Below are 19,121 nucleotides of genomic sequence, written 5' to 3'. Positions count from 1 at the left end.
CTTGTGGAATGGGCTTTTACTGATTTTGGCTGTGGCAATCCTGCCACGGAATGTGCAAGCTGAATTGTACTACAAATCCAACGAGCAATCGTCTGCTTTGAAGCAGGAGCACCCAGCTTGTTGGGTGCATACAGGATAAACAGCGAGTCAGTTTTCCTGACTCCAGCCGTCCTGGAAACATATATTTTCAAGGCCCTGACAACGTCCAGCAACTTAGAGTCCTCTAAGTCCCTAGTAGCCGCAGGTACCACAATAGGTTGGTTCATGTGAAATGCAGAAACCACCTTAGGTAGAAATTGAGGACGAGTCCTCAATTCCGCCCTGTCAGAATGAAAATTTAGGTAAGGGCTTTTACATGATAAAGCCGCCAATTCTGACACACGCCTAGCTGAAGCCAAGGCCAACAGCATCGACACCTTCCACGTGAGATATTTTAAATCTACCGTAGACAATGGTTCAAACCAGTGTGATTTTAGAAATCTCAACACAACATTGAGATCCCAAGGTGCCACTGGAGGCACAAAAGGAGGCTGTATGTGCAGCACCCCTTTCACAAATGTCTGAACTTCAGGTACTGAAGCCAGTTCTTTCTGGAAGAATATCGACAGGGCCGAAATTTGAACCTTAATGGACCCTAATTTTAGGCCCATAGACAGTCCGGTTTGCAGGAAATGCAAGAAACGACCCAGTTGAAATTCCTGTGTAGGGGCCTTCTTGGCCTCACACCACGCAACATATTTACGCCAAATGCGGTGATAATGTTTTGCGGTTACTTCCTTTCTGGCTTTTACCAGAGTAGGGATGACTTCTTCTGGAATGCCCTTGTCCTTCAGGATCCGGCGTTCAACCGCCATGCCGTCAAACGCAGCCGCGGTAAGTCTTGGAACAGACAAGGCCCCTGCAGTAGCAGGTCCTGTCTTAGAGGTAGAGGCCACGGTTCGTCCGTGAGCATCTCTTGAAGTTCCGGGTACCAAGACCTTCTTGGCCAATCCGGAACCACGAGTATAGTTCTTACTCCTCTCCTTCTTATGATTCTCAATACTTTCGGTATGAGGGGCAGAGGAGGGAATACATACACTGACTGGTACACCCACGGCGTTACCAGAGCGTCCACTGCTATTGCCTGAGGGTCCCTTGACCTGGCGCAATATCTGTCCAGTTTTTTGTTTAGACGTGACGCCATCATGTCCACCTTTGGTCTTTCCCAACAGTTTACAATTTGGTGGAAGACTTCTGGGTGAAGTCCCCGCTCTCCCGGGTGAAGGTCGTGTCTGCTGAGGAAGTCTGCTTCCCAGTTGTCCACTCCCGGAATGAACACTGCTGACAGTGCTATCACATGATTTTCCGCCCAGCGAAGAATCCTTGCAGTTTCTGCCATTGCCCTCCTGCTTCTCGTGCCGCCCTGTCTGTTTATGTGGGCGACTGACGTGATGTCCGACTGGATCAACACCGCCTGACCCTGAAGCAGAGGTTTTGCTTGAATTAAGGCATTGTAAATGGCCCTTAGTTCTAGAATGTTTATATGAAGAGATGTTTCCATGCTTGACCACAAGCCCTGGAAATTCCTTCCCTGTGTGACTGCTCCCCAGCCTCTCAGGCTGGCATCCGTGGTTACCAGGATCCAATCCTGAATGCCAAATCTGCGGCCCTCTAGTAGATGAGCCCTCTGAAGCCACCACAGGAGAGACACCCTTGTCCTTGGCGACAGGGTTATCCGTTGATGCATCTGAAGATGCGATCCGGACCATTTTCCCAGTAGATCCCACTGAAAAGTTCTTGCATGGAATCTTCCGAATGGAATCGCTTCGTAAGAAGCCACCATTTTTCCCAGGACCCTTGTGCACTGATGCACTGAGACCTGTCCTGGTTTTAGGAGGTTCCTGACTAGCTCGGATAACTCCCTGGCCTTCTCCTCCGGGAGAAACACCTTCTTCTGGACTGTGTCCAGAATCATTCCTAAGAACAGTAGACGTGTCGTTGGAATCAGCTGCGATTTTGGAATATTTAGAATCCATCCGTGCTGACTTAGCACTACCTGAGATAGTGCCACTCCGACTTCTAACTGTTCCTTGGTTCTTGCCCTTATCAGGAGATCGTCCAAGTAAGGGATAATTAAGATGCCTTTTCTTCGTAGAAGAATCATCATTTCGGCCATTACCTTGGTAAAGACCCGAGGCGCCGTGGACCATCCAAACGGCAGCGTCTGAAACTGATAATGACAGTTTTGTACTACAAACCTGAGGTACCCTTGGTGAGAAGGATATATTGGGACGTGGAGATAAGCATCTTTGATGTCCAGCGACACCATATAGTCCCCCTCTTCCAGGTTCGCTATCACCGCTCTGAGTGACTCCATCTTGAATTTGAACCTTTTTATGTAAGTGTTCAAAGATTTTAGATTTAATATTGGTCTCACCGAGCCGTCCGGCTTCGGTACCACAAATAGTGTGGAATAATACCCCTTCCCCTGTTGTAAGAGGGGTACCTTGAATATCACCTGCTGGGAGTACAGCTTGTGAATGGCTTCCAGAACTGCCTCCCTGTCGGAGGGAGACTTTGGTAAAGCAGACTTCAGGAACCGATGAGGAGGAAACGCCTCGAATTCCAGTTTGTACCCCTGTGATACTACCTGTAGAATCCAGGGATCCACTTGCGAGTGAGCCCACTGCGCGTTGAAATACTTGAGACGGGCCCCCACCGTGTCTGAGTCTGCTTGTAAAGCCCCAGCGTCATGCTGAAGACTTGGCAGAAGCAGGGGAGGGCTTCTGCTCCTGGGAAGCGGCTGCATGGTGCTGCCTTTTTCCTCTTCCTCTGCCCTTGGGCAGAAAAGAGTGACCTTTTGCTCGCTTGTACTTATGGGAACGAAAGGACTGAGTTTGAAAAGACTGTGTCTTTTTCTGTTGATGTGAAGTAACCTGGGGTAAAAAGGTGGATTTTCCAGCCGTTGCCGTGGCCACCAGGTCTGTTAGACCAGCCCCAAATAACTCCTCCCCCTTATACGGCAATACTTCCATGTGCCGTTTGGAATCTGCGTCCCCTGACCACTGTCTGGTCCATAATGCTCTTCTGGCAGAGATGGTCATTGGGCTTACTCTTGATGCCAGGGTATAAATATCCCTCTGCGCATCACGCATATATAGCAATGCATCCTTTAAATGTTCTATAGTTAACAGAATATTGTCCCTATCCAGGGTATCAATATTCTCAGTCAGGGAATCCGCCCATGCGACTCCAGCACTGCACATCCAGGCTGATGCGATTGCTGGTCGCAGTATAACACCAGTATGTGTGTATATACTTTTCAGGATATTTTCCAGCCTCCTATCAGCTGGTTCTTTGAGGGTGGCCGTATCAGGGGACGGTAACGCTACTTGTTTAGATAAACGTGTGAGCGCCTTATCTACCCTAGGGGGTGTTTCCCACCGTGCCCTAACCTCTGGCGGGAAAGGGTATAGTGCTAATAACTTATTAGAAATTAGCTGTTTTTTATCGGGGGAAACCCTCTTTCATTGCCGTGATCATGTAACGTGTGGCCCTACTGGACATTACGTTTGTCTCGTCACCGTCGACACTAGATTCAGTATCTGTATCTGGATCCGTGTCGACCCACTGAGGTAGCGGCCGTTTTAGGGCCCCTGAGGGTGTCTGAGACGCCTGAACAGGCACTAATTGATTTGCCGGCTTTCTCATGTCGTCAACAGTTTTTTGTAAATTGCTGACATTATCACTTAATTGCTTAAACACAATCATCCAATCAGGTGTCGACTCCCTAGGGGGTGACATCACTAACACAGGCAACTGCTCCGCCTCCACCTCATTTTCCTCCTCATACATGTCGACACACGCGTACCGACACACAGCACACACACCGGGAATGCTCTGATAGAGGACAGGACCCCACTTAGCCCTTTGGAGAGACAGAGGGAGAGTCTGCCAGCACACACCCAGCGCTATATATATACAGGGATAACCTTATATAAGTGTTAATCCCTTATAGCTGCTGTTAATCTAGTTATTTGCTGCCAAAATGCCCCCCCTTCTCTTTTTTACCCTGAATCAGATGCAGTACTGCAGGGGAGAATCAGGGAGCCGTCCTTCCAGCGGAGCTGTGAGGGAATAATGGCGCCAGTGTGCTGAGGAGATAGGCCCCGCCCCTTCACGACGTCCTTAACTCCCGCTTTTTTGTGTAAAATGGCAGGGGAAAAAATACATCCATATAGCCCTGGAGCTATATGTGATGTATTCCTTTTGCCAGCTAAGGTATATGTGTGTTATATTGCGTCTCAGGGCGCTCCCCCCCAGCGCCCTGCACCCTCAGTGACCGGAGTGTGAAGTGTGCTGAGAGCAATGGCGCACAGCTGCGGTGCTGTGCGCTACCTTAGTCTTGAAGACAGGATGTCTTCTGCCGCCGCTTTCACCGGACCTTCGTCTCTTCTGGCTCTGTAAGGGGGACGGCGGCGCGGCTCCGGTGACCCATCCAGGCTGAACCTGTGATCGTCCCTCTGGAGCTAACGTCCAGTAGCCTAAGAAGCCCAATCCACTCTGCACTCAGGTGAGTTCGCTTCTTCTCCCCTTAGTCCCACGATGCAGTGAGCCTGTTGCCAGCAGGACTCACTGAAAATAAAAAAACCTAACTAAACTTTTATTCTAAGCAGCTCTGGAGAGCTACCTAGTTTGCACCCTTCTCGGCCGGGCACAAAAATCTAACTGGCTTGGAGGAGGGTCATAGGGGGAGGAGCCAGTGCACACCACCTGATATCTCAAGCTTTTATTTTGTGCCCTGTCTCCTGCGGAGCCGCTATTCCCCATGGTCCTTACGGAGTCCCAGCATCCACTTAGGACGTTAGAGAAAATAAGATTTTAAACCTACCGGTAAATCTTTTTCTCCTAGTCCGTAGATGATGCTGGGGACTCCGTAAGGACCATGGGGAATAGACGGGTTCCGCAAGAGACATGGGCACTAAAAAGAACTTTAGATATGGGTGTGCACTGGCTCCTCCCTCTATGCCCCTCCTCCAGACCTCAGTTAGAGAAAACGGACAGTACGAGGAAAGGATTTTGGTAATTTAAGGGCAAGATTCATTCCAGCCCACACCATCCACACCGTATAACCTGGAGTATACGCAACCAGTTAACAGTAGGAACAAACAGTATCAGTCAACGACTGATCTTAACTGTAACATAACCCTTATGTAAGCAAGAACTATATACAAGTCATACAGAAAATATGTCCGCACTGGGACGGGCGCCCAGCATCCTCTACGGCAGGGGTGGGGAACCTCCGGCCCGCGGGCCGTATACGGCCCGCGAAGCCGTTTGGTCCGGCCCACCAGGTTGTGTCAGTGAGACACGCTGCCGCTCAGTCGGGCGGCAGCGTGTCTCAGCTGTCAGAGCAGGGAGACGGAGGAGAGCGCGGCTGTAGAATGGGACCAGCGGCGTGTAGTACTTCAAACCAGCCGCCGGTCCGTGAGCCAATCAGAGCTCGCGGACCGGCAGCCAATCAGGAGCCGCGGCTGCCGGTCCGCGAGCTCTGATTGGCTCTCGAACCGGAGGCTAATTTGAAGTACTACACGCCGCCGCTTTCACCCGACAGCCTCGCTCTCCTCCGTCGCGTCCACGGTAAGCAGCACGGAGGGGAGAGGGGAGGGCATTTGTATACCTGGCACTGTGGGGGGCATTTGTATACCTGGCACTGTGGGGGGCATTTGTATACCTGGCACTGTGGGGGGCATTTGTATACCTGGCACTGTGGGGGGCATTTGTATACCTGGCACTGTGGGGGGCATTTGTATACCTGGCACTGTGGGGGGCATTTGTATACCTGGCACTGTGGGGGGCATTTGTATACCTGGCACTGTGGGGGGCATTTGTATACCTGGCACTGTGGGGGGCATTTGTATACCTGGCACTGTGGGGGCATCTGTATACCTGGCACTGTGAGGGGCATCTGTATACCTGGCACTGTGAGGGGCATCTGTATACCTGGCACTGAGGGGCATTTGTATACCTGGCACTGAGGGGCATTTGTATACCTGGCACTGTGAGGGGCATTTGTATACCTGGCACTGTGAGGGGCATTTGTATACCTGGCACTGTGAGGGGCATTTGTATACCTGGCACTGTGAGGGGCATCTGTATACCTGGCACTGTGGGGGCATCTGTATACCTGGCACTGTGGGGGCATCTGTATACCTGGCACTGTGGGGGCATCTGTATACCTGGCACTGTGGGGGCATCTGTATACCTGGCACTGTGGGGTGCATTTGTATACCTGGCACTGTGGGGGCATTTGTATACCTGGCACTGTGGGGGCAATTGTGGATCTGGCACCGCACTATTGGGGGCATATGTGTATCACGTCCCATTTTAACTGGCCACACCCATTTTTTTGGCGCGTGCGCGCCTCCGGCGCGCACACACAGTAACTCTAAGGGGCAGACCTACTGGGGGGCAGGGTAATTTTTTAAGTTGAAAATTTTTGTATGGCCCCCGAAGGATTTTATAAATATCCAAATGGCCCTCGGTAGAAAAAAGGTTCCCCACCCATGCTCTACGGAATAGGAGAAAGATTAACCGGTAGGTTTAAAATCTTATTTTCTCTTACGTCCTAGAGCATGCTGGGGACTCCGTAAGGACCATGGGGATTATACCAAAGCTACAAACCGGGCGGGAGAGTGCGGATGACTCTGCAGCACCGATTGAGCAAACATGAGGTCCTCATCAGCCAGGGTATCAAACTTGTAGAACTTAGCAAAAGTGTTTGAATCTGACCAAGTAGCTGCTCGGCAAAGCTGTAAAGCCGAGAGGCCTCGGGCAGCCGCCCAAGAAGAGCCCACCTTCCTAGTGGAATGGGCCTTTACCGAATTTGGTAACGGCAATCCAGCCGTAGAATGAGCTTGCTGAATCGTATTACAGATCCAGCGAGCAATAGTCTGCTTAGAAGCAGGAGCGCCAACCTTGTTGGCTGCATACAGGACAAACAGTGCCTCTGTTTTTCTAACCCGAGCCATTCTGGCTACATAAATTTTCAATGCCCTGACCACATCAAGGGACTCGGAATCCTCCAAGTCCCGCATAGCCACAGGCACCACAATAGATTGGTTCATATGAAAAGAGGAAACCACCTTAGGCAAAAATTGAGGACGAGTCCGCAACTCAGCTCTATCCACATGGAAGATCAGATAGGGGCTTTTGTGAAACAAAGCCGCTAACTCAGATACTCTCCTAGCAGATGCCAAGGCCAACAACATGACAACCTTCCAAGTGAGATACTTTAATTCCACCGTTTGAAGCGGCTCAAACCAGTGAGACTTAAGGAACCGTAACACCACGTTAAGGTCCCATGGTGCCACCGGAGGCACAAAAGGAGGCTGGATATGCAGCACTCCCTTCACAAAAGTCTGGACTTCTGGGAGAGAAGCCAATTCCTTCTGAAAGAAAATGGATAGGGCCGAAATCTGAACTTTAATGGAGACTAATTTTAGGCCCAAATTCACTCCAGTCTGGAGGAAGTGAAGAAAACGGCCCAGATGGAATTCTTACGGAGGAGCATTCTTGGACTCACACCAAGACACATACTTCCTCCAAATACGGTGATAATGTTTCGCCGTCACCTCCTTCATAGCCTTTATCAGAGTAGGAATGACCTTTTCAGCTAGGATCTGGCGTTCAACCGCCAAGACGTCAAACGCAGCGGCGGTAAGTCTTGGACTAGACAGTGCCCCTGTTGCAACAGGTCCTCTCTGAGGGGAAGAGGCCATGGATCTTCTGTGAGCATTTCCTGCAGATCCGGATACCAGGCCCTTCGAGGCCAATCTGGAACAATGAGAATTGTCTGTACTCCTCAAAGATAATGAGAATCATAAGACGAAGAGATGAGAGGAAGAGGAGGGAACACTTAGTCCGACTGGAACACCCACGGTGTCACCAGGGCGTCCACTGCTATCGCCTGAGGGTCTCTTGATCTGGGGCAATATCTCGGAAGCTTCTTGTTGAGGCGTGACGCCATCATGTCTATTTGAGGCAGCCCCCACTGACTTGTAATCTCTGCAAAGACTTCTAGATGAAGACCCCACTCTCCGGGATGTAGATCGTGTCTGCTGAGGAAGTCTGCTTCCCAGTTGTCCACTCCCGGAATGAAGACTGCTGTCAGAGCGCTTACATGATTTTCCGCCCAGAGAAGAATCCTGGTGGCTTCTGCCATTGCCACTCTGCTCTTTGTTCCGCCTTGGCGGTTTACATGAGCCACTGCGGTGATGTTGTCTGACTGAATCAGTACCGGTAAGTCGCGAAGCAAATTCTCCGCTTGACGAAGGCCGTTGTATATGGCCCTTAATTCCAGTACATTGATGTGTAGACAAGCCTCCTGGCTTGACCACAGACCTTGGAAGCTTCTTCCCTGTGTGACTGCTCCCCATCCTCGGAGGCTCGCGTCCGTGGTTACCAGAACCCAGTCCTGAATGTCGAACCTGCGACCCTCTAGAAGGTGAGCACTCTGCAGCCACCACAGTAGAGATACCCTGGCCCTTGGGGACAGGCTGATCATCTCATGCATATGTAGATGTGACCCGGACCACTTGTCCAGAAGGTCCCACTGAAAAGTCCTCGCATGGAACCTGCCGAATGGAATGGCCTCGTAAGACGCCACCAACTTTCCCAGAACTCGAGTGCAAAGATGCACCGACACCCTTTTCGGCTTCACCAGGTCCCTGACCAAGCTCTGGAGTTCCTGGGACTTTTCCATCGGGAGAAAAACCCTTTTCTGTTCTGTATCCAGAATCATGCCTAAGAAAGGCAACCGGTTCGTTGGAACCAACTGTGACTTCGGTAGATTGAGAATCCAGCCGTGCTGCTGCAACACTCTCAGGGAGAGTGATACGCTGTTCAGCAACTGCTCTCTTGATCTTGCTTTTATTAGGAGATCGTCCAAGTACGGGATAATTGTGACTCCCTGCCTGCGCAGGAGCACCTATATTTCCGCAATTACCTTGGTGAAAACCCTCGGGGGCGTGGAAAGCCCAAACGGCAACGTCTGAAATTGGTAATGACAATCCTGTACAGCAAGTCTCAGGAACGCCTGATGAGGAGGATATATGGGAACATGAAGGTATGCATCCTTTATGTCCAGGGACACCATATAATACCCCCCCTCCCCCCCTCTAGGCTGGCGATGACTGCTCTGAGCGATTCCATCTTGAACCTGAACCTTTTTAAGTATAGGTTTAAGGATTTTAAATTCAGAATGGGCATGACCGAACCGTCCGGTTTCGGGACCACAAACAGGGTTGAGTAATACCCCATCCCCTGCTGAAGCAGGGGAACGTTGACCACCACTTGCTGAAGAGACAATTTTTGAATCGCATTTAAAACTACCTGTGATTGAACCCAGACATGGCTGAAAAGTCAAAGACGTGCCCCTACTGGGGCGGACTCCCTCAGCGGAGCCCCAGCGTCATGCAGTGGATTTTGTAGAAGCCGGGGAGGACTTCTGCTCCTGTGAACTAGCTGTAGTTGGCAGCTTTTTCCCCTTTCCCTTTCCTCTGGCAAGAAAGGAAGATCCCCGTACTCTCTTGGATTTATGCGACCGAAAGGACTGCATCTGATAATGTGGCGTTTTCTTAGGCTGTGAGGAAACATAAGGCAAAAAAGTTGATTTACCTGCCGTAGCTGTGGAAACCAGGTCCGTGAGACCTTCCCCAAACAATTCCTCACCCTTGTAAGGCAAAACCTCCATATGCCTCTTCGAGTCGGCATCACCCGTCCATTGTCGTGTCCATAGGGCTCGCCTAGCAGAAATCGCCATAGTGTTGGCTCTGGAACCCAGTAGGCCCACGTCTCTCCGAGCATCCCTCATATATAGGACAGCATCCTTAATATGACCCAGGGTCAATAAAATGGTTTCCTTATCCAGCGTATCAATATCAGCAGATAAGCTATATGTCCACGCTGCTACAGCGCTACAAACCCAAGCTGACGCTGTCGCCGGTCTGAGTAATGTACCAGTATGTGTGTAAATTGACTTCAAGGTAGTCTCCTGCCTGCGATCAGCAGGATCTTTGAGGGTTGCGGTATCTTGAGATGGCAGCGCTACCTTTTTGGATAAGCGTGTCAATGCTTTGTCCACCCTTGGGGAGAATTCCCACCGTATCCTGTCCTTTTACCTGGGAAAAAATACGCCATAAGAATCCTTTTGGGAATCTGCAGTTTCTTGTCTGGAGTTTCCCAAGCCCTTTCATACAACTCATTTAGCTCATGTGAAGGGGGAAAAGTAACCTCAGCCTTCTTTTCTTTAAACATGTGGACCCTCGTGTCCGGTACAGAGGGGTCATCTGTGATATGCAACACATCTTTTATTGCAATAATCATATAATGAATACTGTTAGCCAATTTTGGCTGCAACTTCGCATCATCGTAGTCGACACTGGAGTCAGAATCCGTGTCAGTATCAGTGTCTACTACTTGGGATAGTGGGCGCTTTTGAGACCCAGAAGGTCCCTGTGACATAGTGAAAGGCAGGGCTTGACTCCCTGTACATTCCCTGGACTCTGTTTTGTCCAACCTTTTGTGTAATAAATTCACATTTGCATTTAAAACATTCCACATATCCAACCAGTCAGGTGTCGGCGTTGCAGACGGAGACACCACACTCATTTGCTCCACCTCCTCCCTAGAAGAGCCTTCCGCTTCAGACATGCTGACACACGCGTACCGACACCCCACACACTCAGGGAAAACTCTAATCTGGAGACAGTTCCCCCACAAGGCCCTTAGGAGAGACAGAGTATGCCAGCACACACCCAGCGCCAATGACCCTGTAAAAAATTCCCAGATAGATATAGCGCTTTTATTATATATAGATATATATAGATATATAATAAGAATTTACTTACCGATAATTCTATTTCTCGGAGTCCGTAGTGGATGCTGGGGTTCCTGAAAGGACCATGGGGAATAGCGGCTCCGCAGGAGACAGGGCACAAAAAGTAAAGCTTTAGGATCAGGTGGTGTGCACTGACTCCTCCCCCTATGACCCTCCTCCAAGCCTCAGTTAGGTACTGTGCCCGGACGAGCGTACACAATAAGGAAGGATTTATGAATCCCGGGTAAGACTCATACCAGCCACACCAATCACACTGTACAACCTGTGATCTGAACCCAGTTAACAGTATGATAACAGCGGAGCCTCTGAAAAGATGGCTCACAACAATAACCCGATTTTTGTAACTATGTACAAGTAATGCAGATAATCCGCACTTGGGATGGGCGCCCAGCATCCACTACGGACTCCGAGAAATAGAATTATCGGTAAGTAAATTCTTATTTTCTCTATCGTCCTAGTGGATGCTGGGGTTCCTGAAAGGACCATGGGGATTATACCAAAGCTCCCAAACGGGCGGGAGAGTGCGGATGACTCTGCAGCACCGAATGAGAGAACTCCAGGTCCTCCTTAGCCAGGGTATCAAATTTGTAGGATTTTACAAACGTGTTTGCCCCTGACTAAATAGCCGCTCGGCAAAGTTGTAAAGCCGAGACCCCTCGGGCAGCCGCCCAAGATGAGCCCACCTTCCTTGTGGAATGGGCATTTACATATTTTGGCTGTGGCAGGCCTGCCACAGAATGTGCAAGCTGAATTGTATTACACATCCAACTAGCAAAAGTCTGCTTAAAAGCAAGAGCACCCAGTTTGTTGGGTGCATACAGGATAACAGCAAGTCAGTTTTCCTGACTCCAGCCGTCCTGGAACCTATATTTTCAGGGCCCTGACCACATCTAGCAACTTGGAGTCCTCCAAGTCCCTAGTAGGCGCAAGACACCACAATAAGCTGGTTCAGGTGAAACACTGACACCACCTTAGGGAGAGAACTGGGGACGAGTCCGCAGCTCTGCCCTGTCCGAATGGACAAACAGATATGGGCTTTTTTGAGAAAAAAACCACCAATTTGACACTCGCCTGGTCCAGGCCAGGTCCAAGAGCATGTTCACTTTTCATGTGAGATGCTTCAAATCCACAGATTTGACTGGTTTTAAACCAATGTGTTTTGAGGAATCCCAGAACTACGTTGAGATCCCACAGTGCCACTGGAGGCACAAAAGGGGGTTGTATATGCAATACTCCCTTGACAAACTTCTGGACTTCAGGAACTGAAGCCAATTCTTTCTGGGAAAAAAATCGACAGGGCCGAAATTTGAACCTTAATGGACCCCAATTTGAGGCCCATAGACACTCCTGTTTGCAAGAAATGCAGGAATCGACCGAGTTGAAATTTCTTCGTGGGGCCTTCCTGGCCTCACACCACGCAACATATTTTCGCCACATGTGGTGATAATGTTGTGCGGTCACCTCCTTTCTGGCTTTGACCAGGGTAGGAATGACCTCTTCCTGAATGCCTTTTCCCTTAGGATCCGGCGTTCCACCGCCATGCCGTCAAACGCAGCTGCGGTAAGTCTTGGAACAGACATGGTACTTGCTGAAACAAGTCCCTTCTTAGCGGCAGAGGCCATAAGTCCTCTGTGAGCATCTCTTGAAGTTCCGGGTACCAAGTCCTTCTTGGCCAATCCGGAGCCATGAGTATAGTTCTTACTCCTCTACGTCTTATAATTCTCAGTACCTTAGGTATGAAAAGCAGAGGATGGAACACATACACCGACTGGTACACCCACGGTGTTACCAGAACGTCCACAGCTATATGTGGAAAACTTCCCCATGAAGTTCCCACTCTGCCGGGTGGAGGTCGTGCCTACTGAGGAAGTCTGCTTCCCAGTTTCCATTCCCGGAATGAAACACTGCTGACAGTGCTATCACATGATTTTCCGCCCAGCGAAAAGTCCTTGCAGTTTTTGCCACTGCCCTCCTGCTTCTTGTGCCGCCCTGTCTATTTACGTGGGCGACTGCCGTGATGTTTTATCCCACTGGATCAATACCGGCTGACCTTGAAGCAGAGGTCTTGCTAAGCTTAGAGCATTATAAATTTACCCTTAGCTATATTTATGTGGAGAAAAATCTCCAAACTTGATCACACTCCCTGGAAATTTTTTCCTTGTGTGACTGCTCCCCAGCCTCTCGGGCTGGCCTCCGTGGTCACCAACATCCAAAACTGAATGCCGAATCTGCGGCCCTCTAGAAGATGAGCACTCTGTAACCACCACAGGAGAGACACCCTTGTCCTTGGATATAGGGTTATCCGCTGATGCATCTGAAGATGCGATCCGGACCATTTGTCCAGCAGATCCCACTGAAAAGTTCTTGCATGAAATCTGCCGACTGGAATTGCTTCGAAGGAAGTCACCATTTTTTTACCATGGCCCTTGTGCAATGATGCACTGATTTTAGGAGGTTCCTGACTAGCTCGGATAACTCCCTGGCTTTCTCTTCCGGGAGAAACACCTTTTTCTGGACTGTGTCCAGAATCATCCCTAAGCACAGGAGACTTGTTGTCGGGATCAGCTGCGATTTTGGAATCTTTAGAATCCACCCCTGCTGTTGTAACAGTATCCGAGATAGTGCTACTCCGACCTCCAACTGTTCCCTGGACTTTGCCCTTATCAGGAGATCGTCCAAGTAAGGGATAATTAAGACGCCTTTTCTTCGAAGAAGAACCATCATTTCGGCCATTACCTTGGTAAAGACCCGGGGTGCCGTAGACAATCCAAACGGCAGCGTCTGAAACTGATAGTGACAGTTCTGTACCACGAACCTGAGGTACACTTAGTGATAAGGGCAAATTTGGGACATGGAGGTAAGCATCCCTGATGTCTCGGGACACCAGATAGTCCCCTTCTTCCCGGTTCGTTATCACTGCTCTGAGTGACTCCATCTTGATTTGAACCTTTGTAAGTGTTCAAATTTTTTTAGATTTAGAATAGGTCTCACCTAGCCAAAAAAAGGTTTTCATTTGCCTCCCAGGGCGCCCCCCTCCCAGCGCCCTGCACCCTCAGTGACTGCCGTGTGAAGTGTGCTGAGAGGAAAATGGCGCACAGCTGCAGTGCTGTGCGCTACCTTAAGAAGACTGAGGAGTCTTCTGCCGCCGATTCTGGACCTCTTCTCGTTTCAGCATCTGCAAGGGGGCCGGCGGCGAGGCTCCGGTGACCATCCAGGCTGTACCTGTGATCGTCCCTCTGGAGCTAATGTCCAGTAGCCAAGAAGCCAATCCATCCTGCACGCAGGTGAGTTCACTTCTTCTCCCCTAAGTCCCTCGTTGCAGTGATCCTGTTGCCAGCAGGACTCACTGTAAAATAAAAAACCTAAGCTAAACTTTTCTAAGCAGCTCTTTAGGAGAGCCACCTAGATTGCACCCTTCTCGGCCGGGCACAAAAATCTAACTGAGGCTTGGAGGAGGGTCATAGGGGGAGGAGTCAGTGCACACCACCTGATCCTAAAGCTTTACTTTTTGTGCCCTGTCTCCTGCGGAGCCGCTATTCCCCATGGTCCTTTCAGGAACCCCAGCATCCACTAGGACGATAGAGAAATATAGATATAGATATATAGATATTCACTGTGTTAAATTATGTGCCCCCCCCCCCCTCTTTAAAACCCTCTGTCACCGTGTTCAGCAGGGGAGAGTCCGGGGAGCCAGCTTCTCAGCGGTGTGCTGTGGAGAAAATGGCGCTGGCGAGTGCTGAGGGATCAAGCTCCGCCCCCTCAGTGTTACAAAAATCACAAAGCCTGAAGGACCTTGTGGCACCTAGCATGCTAAGAAATCCTGAAGCAAGGAACACTATGCCAAAATGTGTGGGCAGTTTTAAATGTGGCAAATGTAACATTTGTAAGTACCTTCACCAGAATAGAAAATCTTTCCACAATACCACTACCAGGAAAGAATACCGGATTAAACAGTTTATAAACTGTAATACATCATCAGTAATCTATCTTCTGGAATGTCCGTGCGGTCTGAAATACATTGGCAAAACTAAAATAGTCCTGAAACTTCGCATCCAAGAACACATTAGGAATATAAAGAATAAAGTCCTCACACATGTAGTATCGAGACATTTCCACCAATGCCATAATTCGGATCCTGAGGCATTAACCTATAAAGGTATTGAACTGGTATCCTTGGGAGAAAGAGAAGGAGATCTTTCCAACCTCCTCTCTAGGAGGGAGATGTTCTGGATATACAAATTGAACACCCTCCACCTGGATGGCTTCAATGAAGGATACGAGATAGCACCCTTCTTGTAACGTAAGCCGTTCCCCACTTCACTTATCCTCCTTATCCTTTCCCTTGTTCCCCCTTTTGTCTTTAGTCTAAGGTGGACCTTTTGCCTCATCACTACAGCCATACCACACTGGACATGCCCAATTCCGGCCGATCTTGGAAGAGAAGCAGTGTTGGGCCTGGCCAGTACCTGGATGGGTGACCTCCAGGGGAGACCAGGTGCTGTAAAAGATTTCACAGGAAACCTGAATTCTAGGGATACTTCACTTCAAGCTTTTGTATTACTCTGTACAGCCACTCTGATCCTTTTGTAGGAAGTATCTAGCCCTGTATTGGTCCTTGATCTAACTAAAGTGTTCTCTAACAAATAAAGAAGAAACAAGATACCGTTATCAACCTGTTGTATACACGGAGGCCTCTCCTCATGATTCCACACTACTATTACAATCATACCGGGCTGGAGACGCCCAATGCCGTCTGATCTTGGAAGCTAAGCAAGGCTGGGCCCGGCTAGTACAAGGATGGGAGACCTACTTGGAAGACCGGGTGTTGGAAATGCAAGGTGGAAGGCTCTGAATTGTGTATACATAGTATTTTATAAATGATGTTTTATGACGTTCCTTATATCATTAATATCTTTTATTTATTTTTTATTCGTATGAACCAATTTGCACCTTATTTGTGCACCCTCAGGGATCTGACCCTTAATTGCGGACTCTGGTCCCAGATGTCCGCTATTTTATTCTGCCTTTCTCACCTTTTTTGACCTAGGTATACTTTGATAATCTACCTGAGCAGTATACTCTTCATATACATGGGATTATCTCCTTCCCACTCACTACTCTTTCATATCAGTCTCTCTGTGTTTTCTCAATAACTCCATCGTTTGTGTATATTCTATAATGTAGATCTCAAGTCCCATATAACATAATATATATTAACATGTAAATAACTACACCCTTGTACAGTGGACCTTTAAATTGCACTGATCTAATCCCTTCTTTCATCCTCTCATTTTATATCTGATATGGAGACAATAAAGAATTGGATCCGAGTGATAAACAGGCATCATCCCACATATAATTCATTCAGACTCCAAAAACATGGCCGCCGTAAGGACTGTGGTTTCTGACCTAACATAAAATGACCGCCGTTGAACCAGGCTGCAGCGTAGAGAGGATATCAACAAAGCCGCGTACTCACTTCCGCCACACAGGACTAATGCATGCGCAGTACAACGCGCCGGATACCGGACGTGGGGCGGATATGTCACGCAGAGCCCGGACAGGAAGTCCGCGGCTCAGCGCGTCTTTTATGATTTACAGATAGTATCTTTGTACATTTTGCTCTGTCTTTTCATGTTCTAAGGTGCTTACTAATACAACTACATGTCACTTAATGTATGTTTTGGTAACATCTAATCACTTGTGCTAATTGATCACAGGAAGTGATGTGCACATCACTTCCCTTCCCTTTTAGTTTGGGTATATATACATGGTCTGTCTCTAGTCTCAAATCACCCCTTCATGAAGTCCAGATAGCACGAAACGCGTTGGATGCTGCTTTTAGATCTAACCTCACAACAAAGTTAAGCTACTTTATTCCTCGTTTTTATCCTTATGAACGCTATTTTATTCATTTGTGATTTTATACTTTAAAGTATTTTTTATCCTTTGTGTTAAATGATACTCGAAAGCTTTGAGGGAATTTATGTTTTTATGCTCCTTTTTTTGATTATGAGTCCTACATGTTTTTATATTAGCTTGTATGCTTTTATAACCAGTTTTGTATAGTGCTTTCAATTGCAATAAATTTGTACACACCTTTTCATACTATTATCCTGCTTCTAGCATTATTTGGCACCATTGGTCGCTCTTTACTACCTCATCCCTTGTGTGTGTGTATATATATATATATATATATATATATATATATATATATATATACACACATACATATATATATATATACATACATACATATATACATATATATATATATATACATATACACACATTTTGGCCAGTCCTAGAGGTTTAAAATTGCTGCCCAGAGAAGATCTGAAGTCTTCTGCCACCTCTGAAGTCTTCTATCTTCTCATACTCACCCGGCTTCTATCTTCCGGCTCTGTGAGGACGGCGGCGCGGCTCCGGGACTAACTGCGAGGGGAGACCTGCGTTTCGACTCCCTCTGGAGCTAATGATGTCCAGTAGCCTAAGAAGCAGAGCCTAGCATTTAAGTAGGTCTGCTTCTCTCTCCTCAGTCCCACGATGCAGGGAGCCTGTTGCCAGCAGGGCTCCCTGAAAATAAAAAACCTAACAAAATTCTTTCTTTCAGAGAAACTCAGGAGAGCTCCCTGTAATGCACCCAGTCTCCTCTGGGCACAGTATCAAACTGAGTTCTGGAGGAGGGGCATAGAGGGAGGAGCCAGTGCACACCCATATCTAAAGTTCTTTTTAGTGCTCATGTCTCCTGTGGAGCCCGTCTATTCCCCATGGTCCTTACGGAGTCCCCAGCATCCTCTAGGACGCAAGAAAAAAAAAAAAAGGGTAGGCTAGATGGGCTAAGTGGTTTCGATCAGCCATCAAAATCTAAAATTCTATGTTATTACAGGAAAGCATTTTGGTTACCCATATTTAAAACAATACAATATGAAAAAGTTCCCTTACAGATTATGAAATGTAGTTTCTTGCTTTTCCCCCACACATTAGTGTAAAAAATAATAAAAAAAAAAAATGTCGGATTACATTCTCTCTAGAATCTGAGGTGTTGAATAAAATGAAAATAAACGGTTTATTCATATTTCTTGACTATGAATGATACAAGACTAACATTGCAGACTGATTTATGATGAAATAAGCCACTTTTTGTTGGTTTTACTAGAACTTCAAGAACTTGAACAAATTCAATCAATGCCTTGAGCTAATTTGGTAATGAATCATCCTGCCAGCAACTATGTAAATATATAAAACGCAATGTTCTATAAGTTACTGAACAAGGCTTTGCATTCCCTGCGAAGTACAAACATCTAATTATCTGCCGACAATTACTTGCAAGCACTTACCTTTGGAGTGCGGGACGTTTTTGGTTTCTGTAAAAACCTGGTAATCTCTGCCTTCTCTGCTTTTGAGCGCTAAAAAGACAATGGAAAGTTTATCTGTAAGTGGATGCTCACACAAAACAGTTATACAGTATATTCAAATATTGCCGGACTACAGCTTTGCCTCATCTCAGATGGAGACACATTTGTGATATTGGTAGCCAAACAAATGGTCCAAGAAGCAAGGGTGAAGTTTACACACAAAAAAGTAAACAATGGGACTATTTTCAGAATTGGCACCCTAGTAGATTAGGTAAATAACTTGAAGCCAAAATCACCAAAACAACAACAACAACAACAACCTGGACTACATGTGGCCATATGTCTTAGACTAAAAGGGAATATTTGACTGCAAATGTAAAAAATAATAATAATTTTGATATTAAGGGGTCTTCTATTCATGAAGCAGTGAAAAGGGTGGAGAAGTGAGCCTGTGGAGAAGTTGCCCATGGCAACCAATCAGCTGCTCCGTACAATTGTATAGTATGCAAATTATAAATGTTACTTCAACGCTGATTGATTGCCATGGGCAACTATTACACGATTTTTACTGCTTCATGACGAAAGCCCATACTGTTAAATTTATTTCTAGAGTCGACCTGGGGGGGGGGGGAGGGGGGGGGGGGAGGAGGAGAAGAGGAGACACTTGACCATGGGGGGTAAGTGAGGGTTGAGGAGCTAGCACTTAAAAGGTTAACCTTTTAGTAGTATGTAAGCTCCTCCCCTCCAAACTCTTCCTTAAGGTGCATACACACAGTGAGAATCTATCTTCAATTCTGAATATGCCTTTTTCCTTGAACTCCCCCCAGAGCCCAGGAGCACAGATTTTGACTCACTGTACTTTAGATTTTGACTTAAGGGCCCTA

At 47.7% G+C, this 19,121-nt stretch overlaps 1 protein-coding gene and 1 pseudogene across 2 annotated transcripts in view; one reads left to right on the top strand and one right to left on the bottom strand.

Annotated features, from left to right (window-relative positions):
* The window catches only part of CHAF1A (chromatin assembly factor 1 subunit A), a 566,913-nt gene that overhangs the window by 292,161 nt on the left and 255,631 nt on the right, over window positions 1-19,121 (bottom strand). For both annotated transcript variants that reach the window (XM_063915198.1, XM_063915188.1), the window contains one exon: window positions 18,220-18,288. In XM_063915198.1, coding sequence (XP_063771268.1) covers window positions 18,220-18,288 — 69 coding nt within the window. The remainder of the gene's footprint in view (window positions 1-18,219; window positions 18,289-19,121) is intronic.
* On the top strand, window positions 15,268-15,386 carry LOC134939301 (5S ribosomal RNA; annotated as a pseudogene).

This window comes from Pseudophryne corroboree, chromosome 1 (genome assembly GCF_028390025.1).
Source record: "Pseudophryne corroboree isolate aPseCor3 chromosome 1, aPseCor3.hap2, whole genome shotgun sequence".
In the NCBI taxonomy this organism is placed as follows: Eukaryota; Metazoa; Chordata; class Amphibia; order Anura; family Myobatrachidae; genus Pseudophryne; species Pseudophryne corroboree.
Note: the sequence above shows the minus strand (reverse complement) of the source record. Positions and strands in the feature narration are given on the sequence as shown.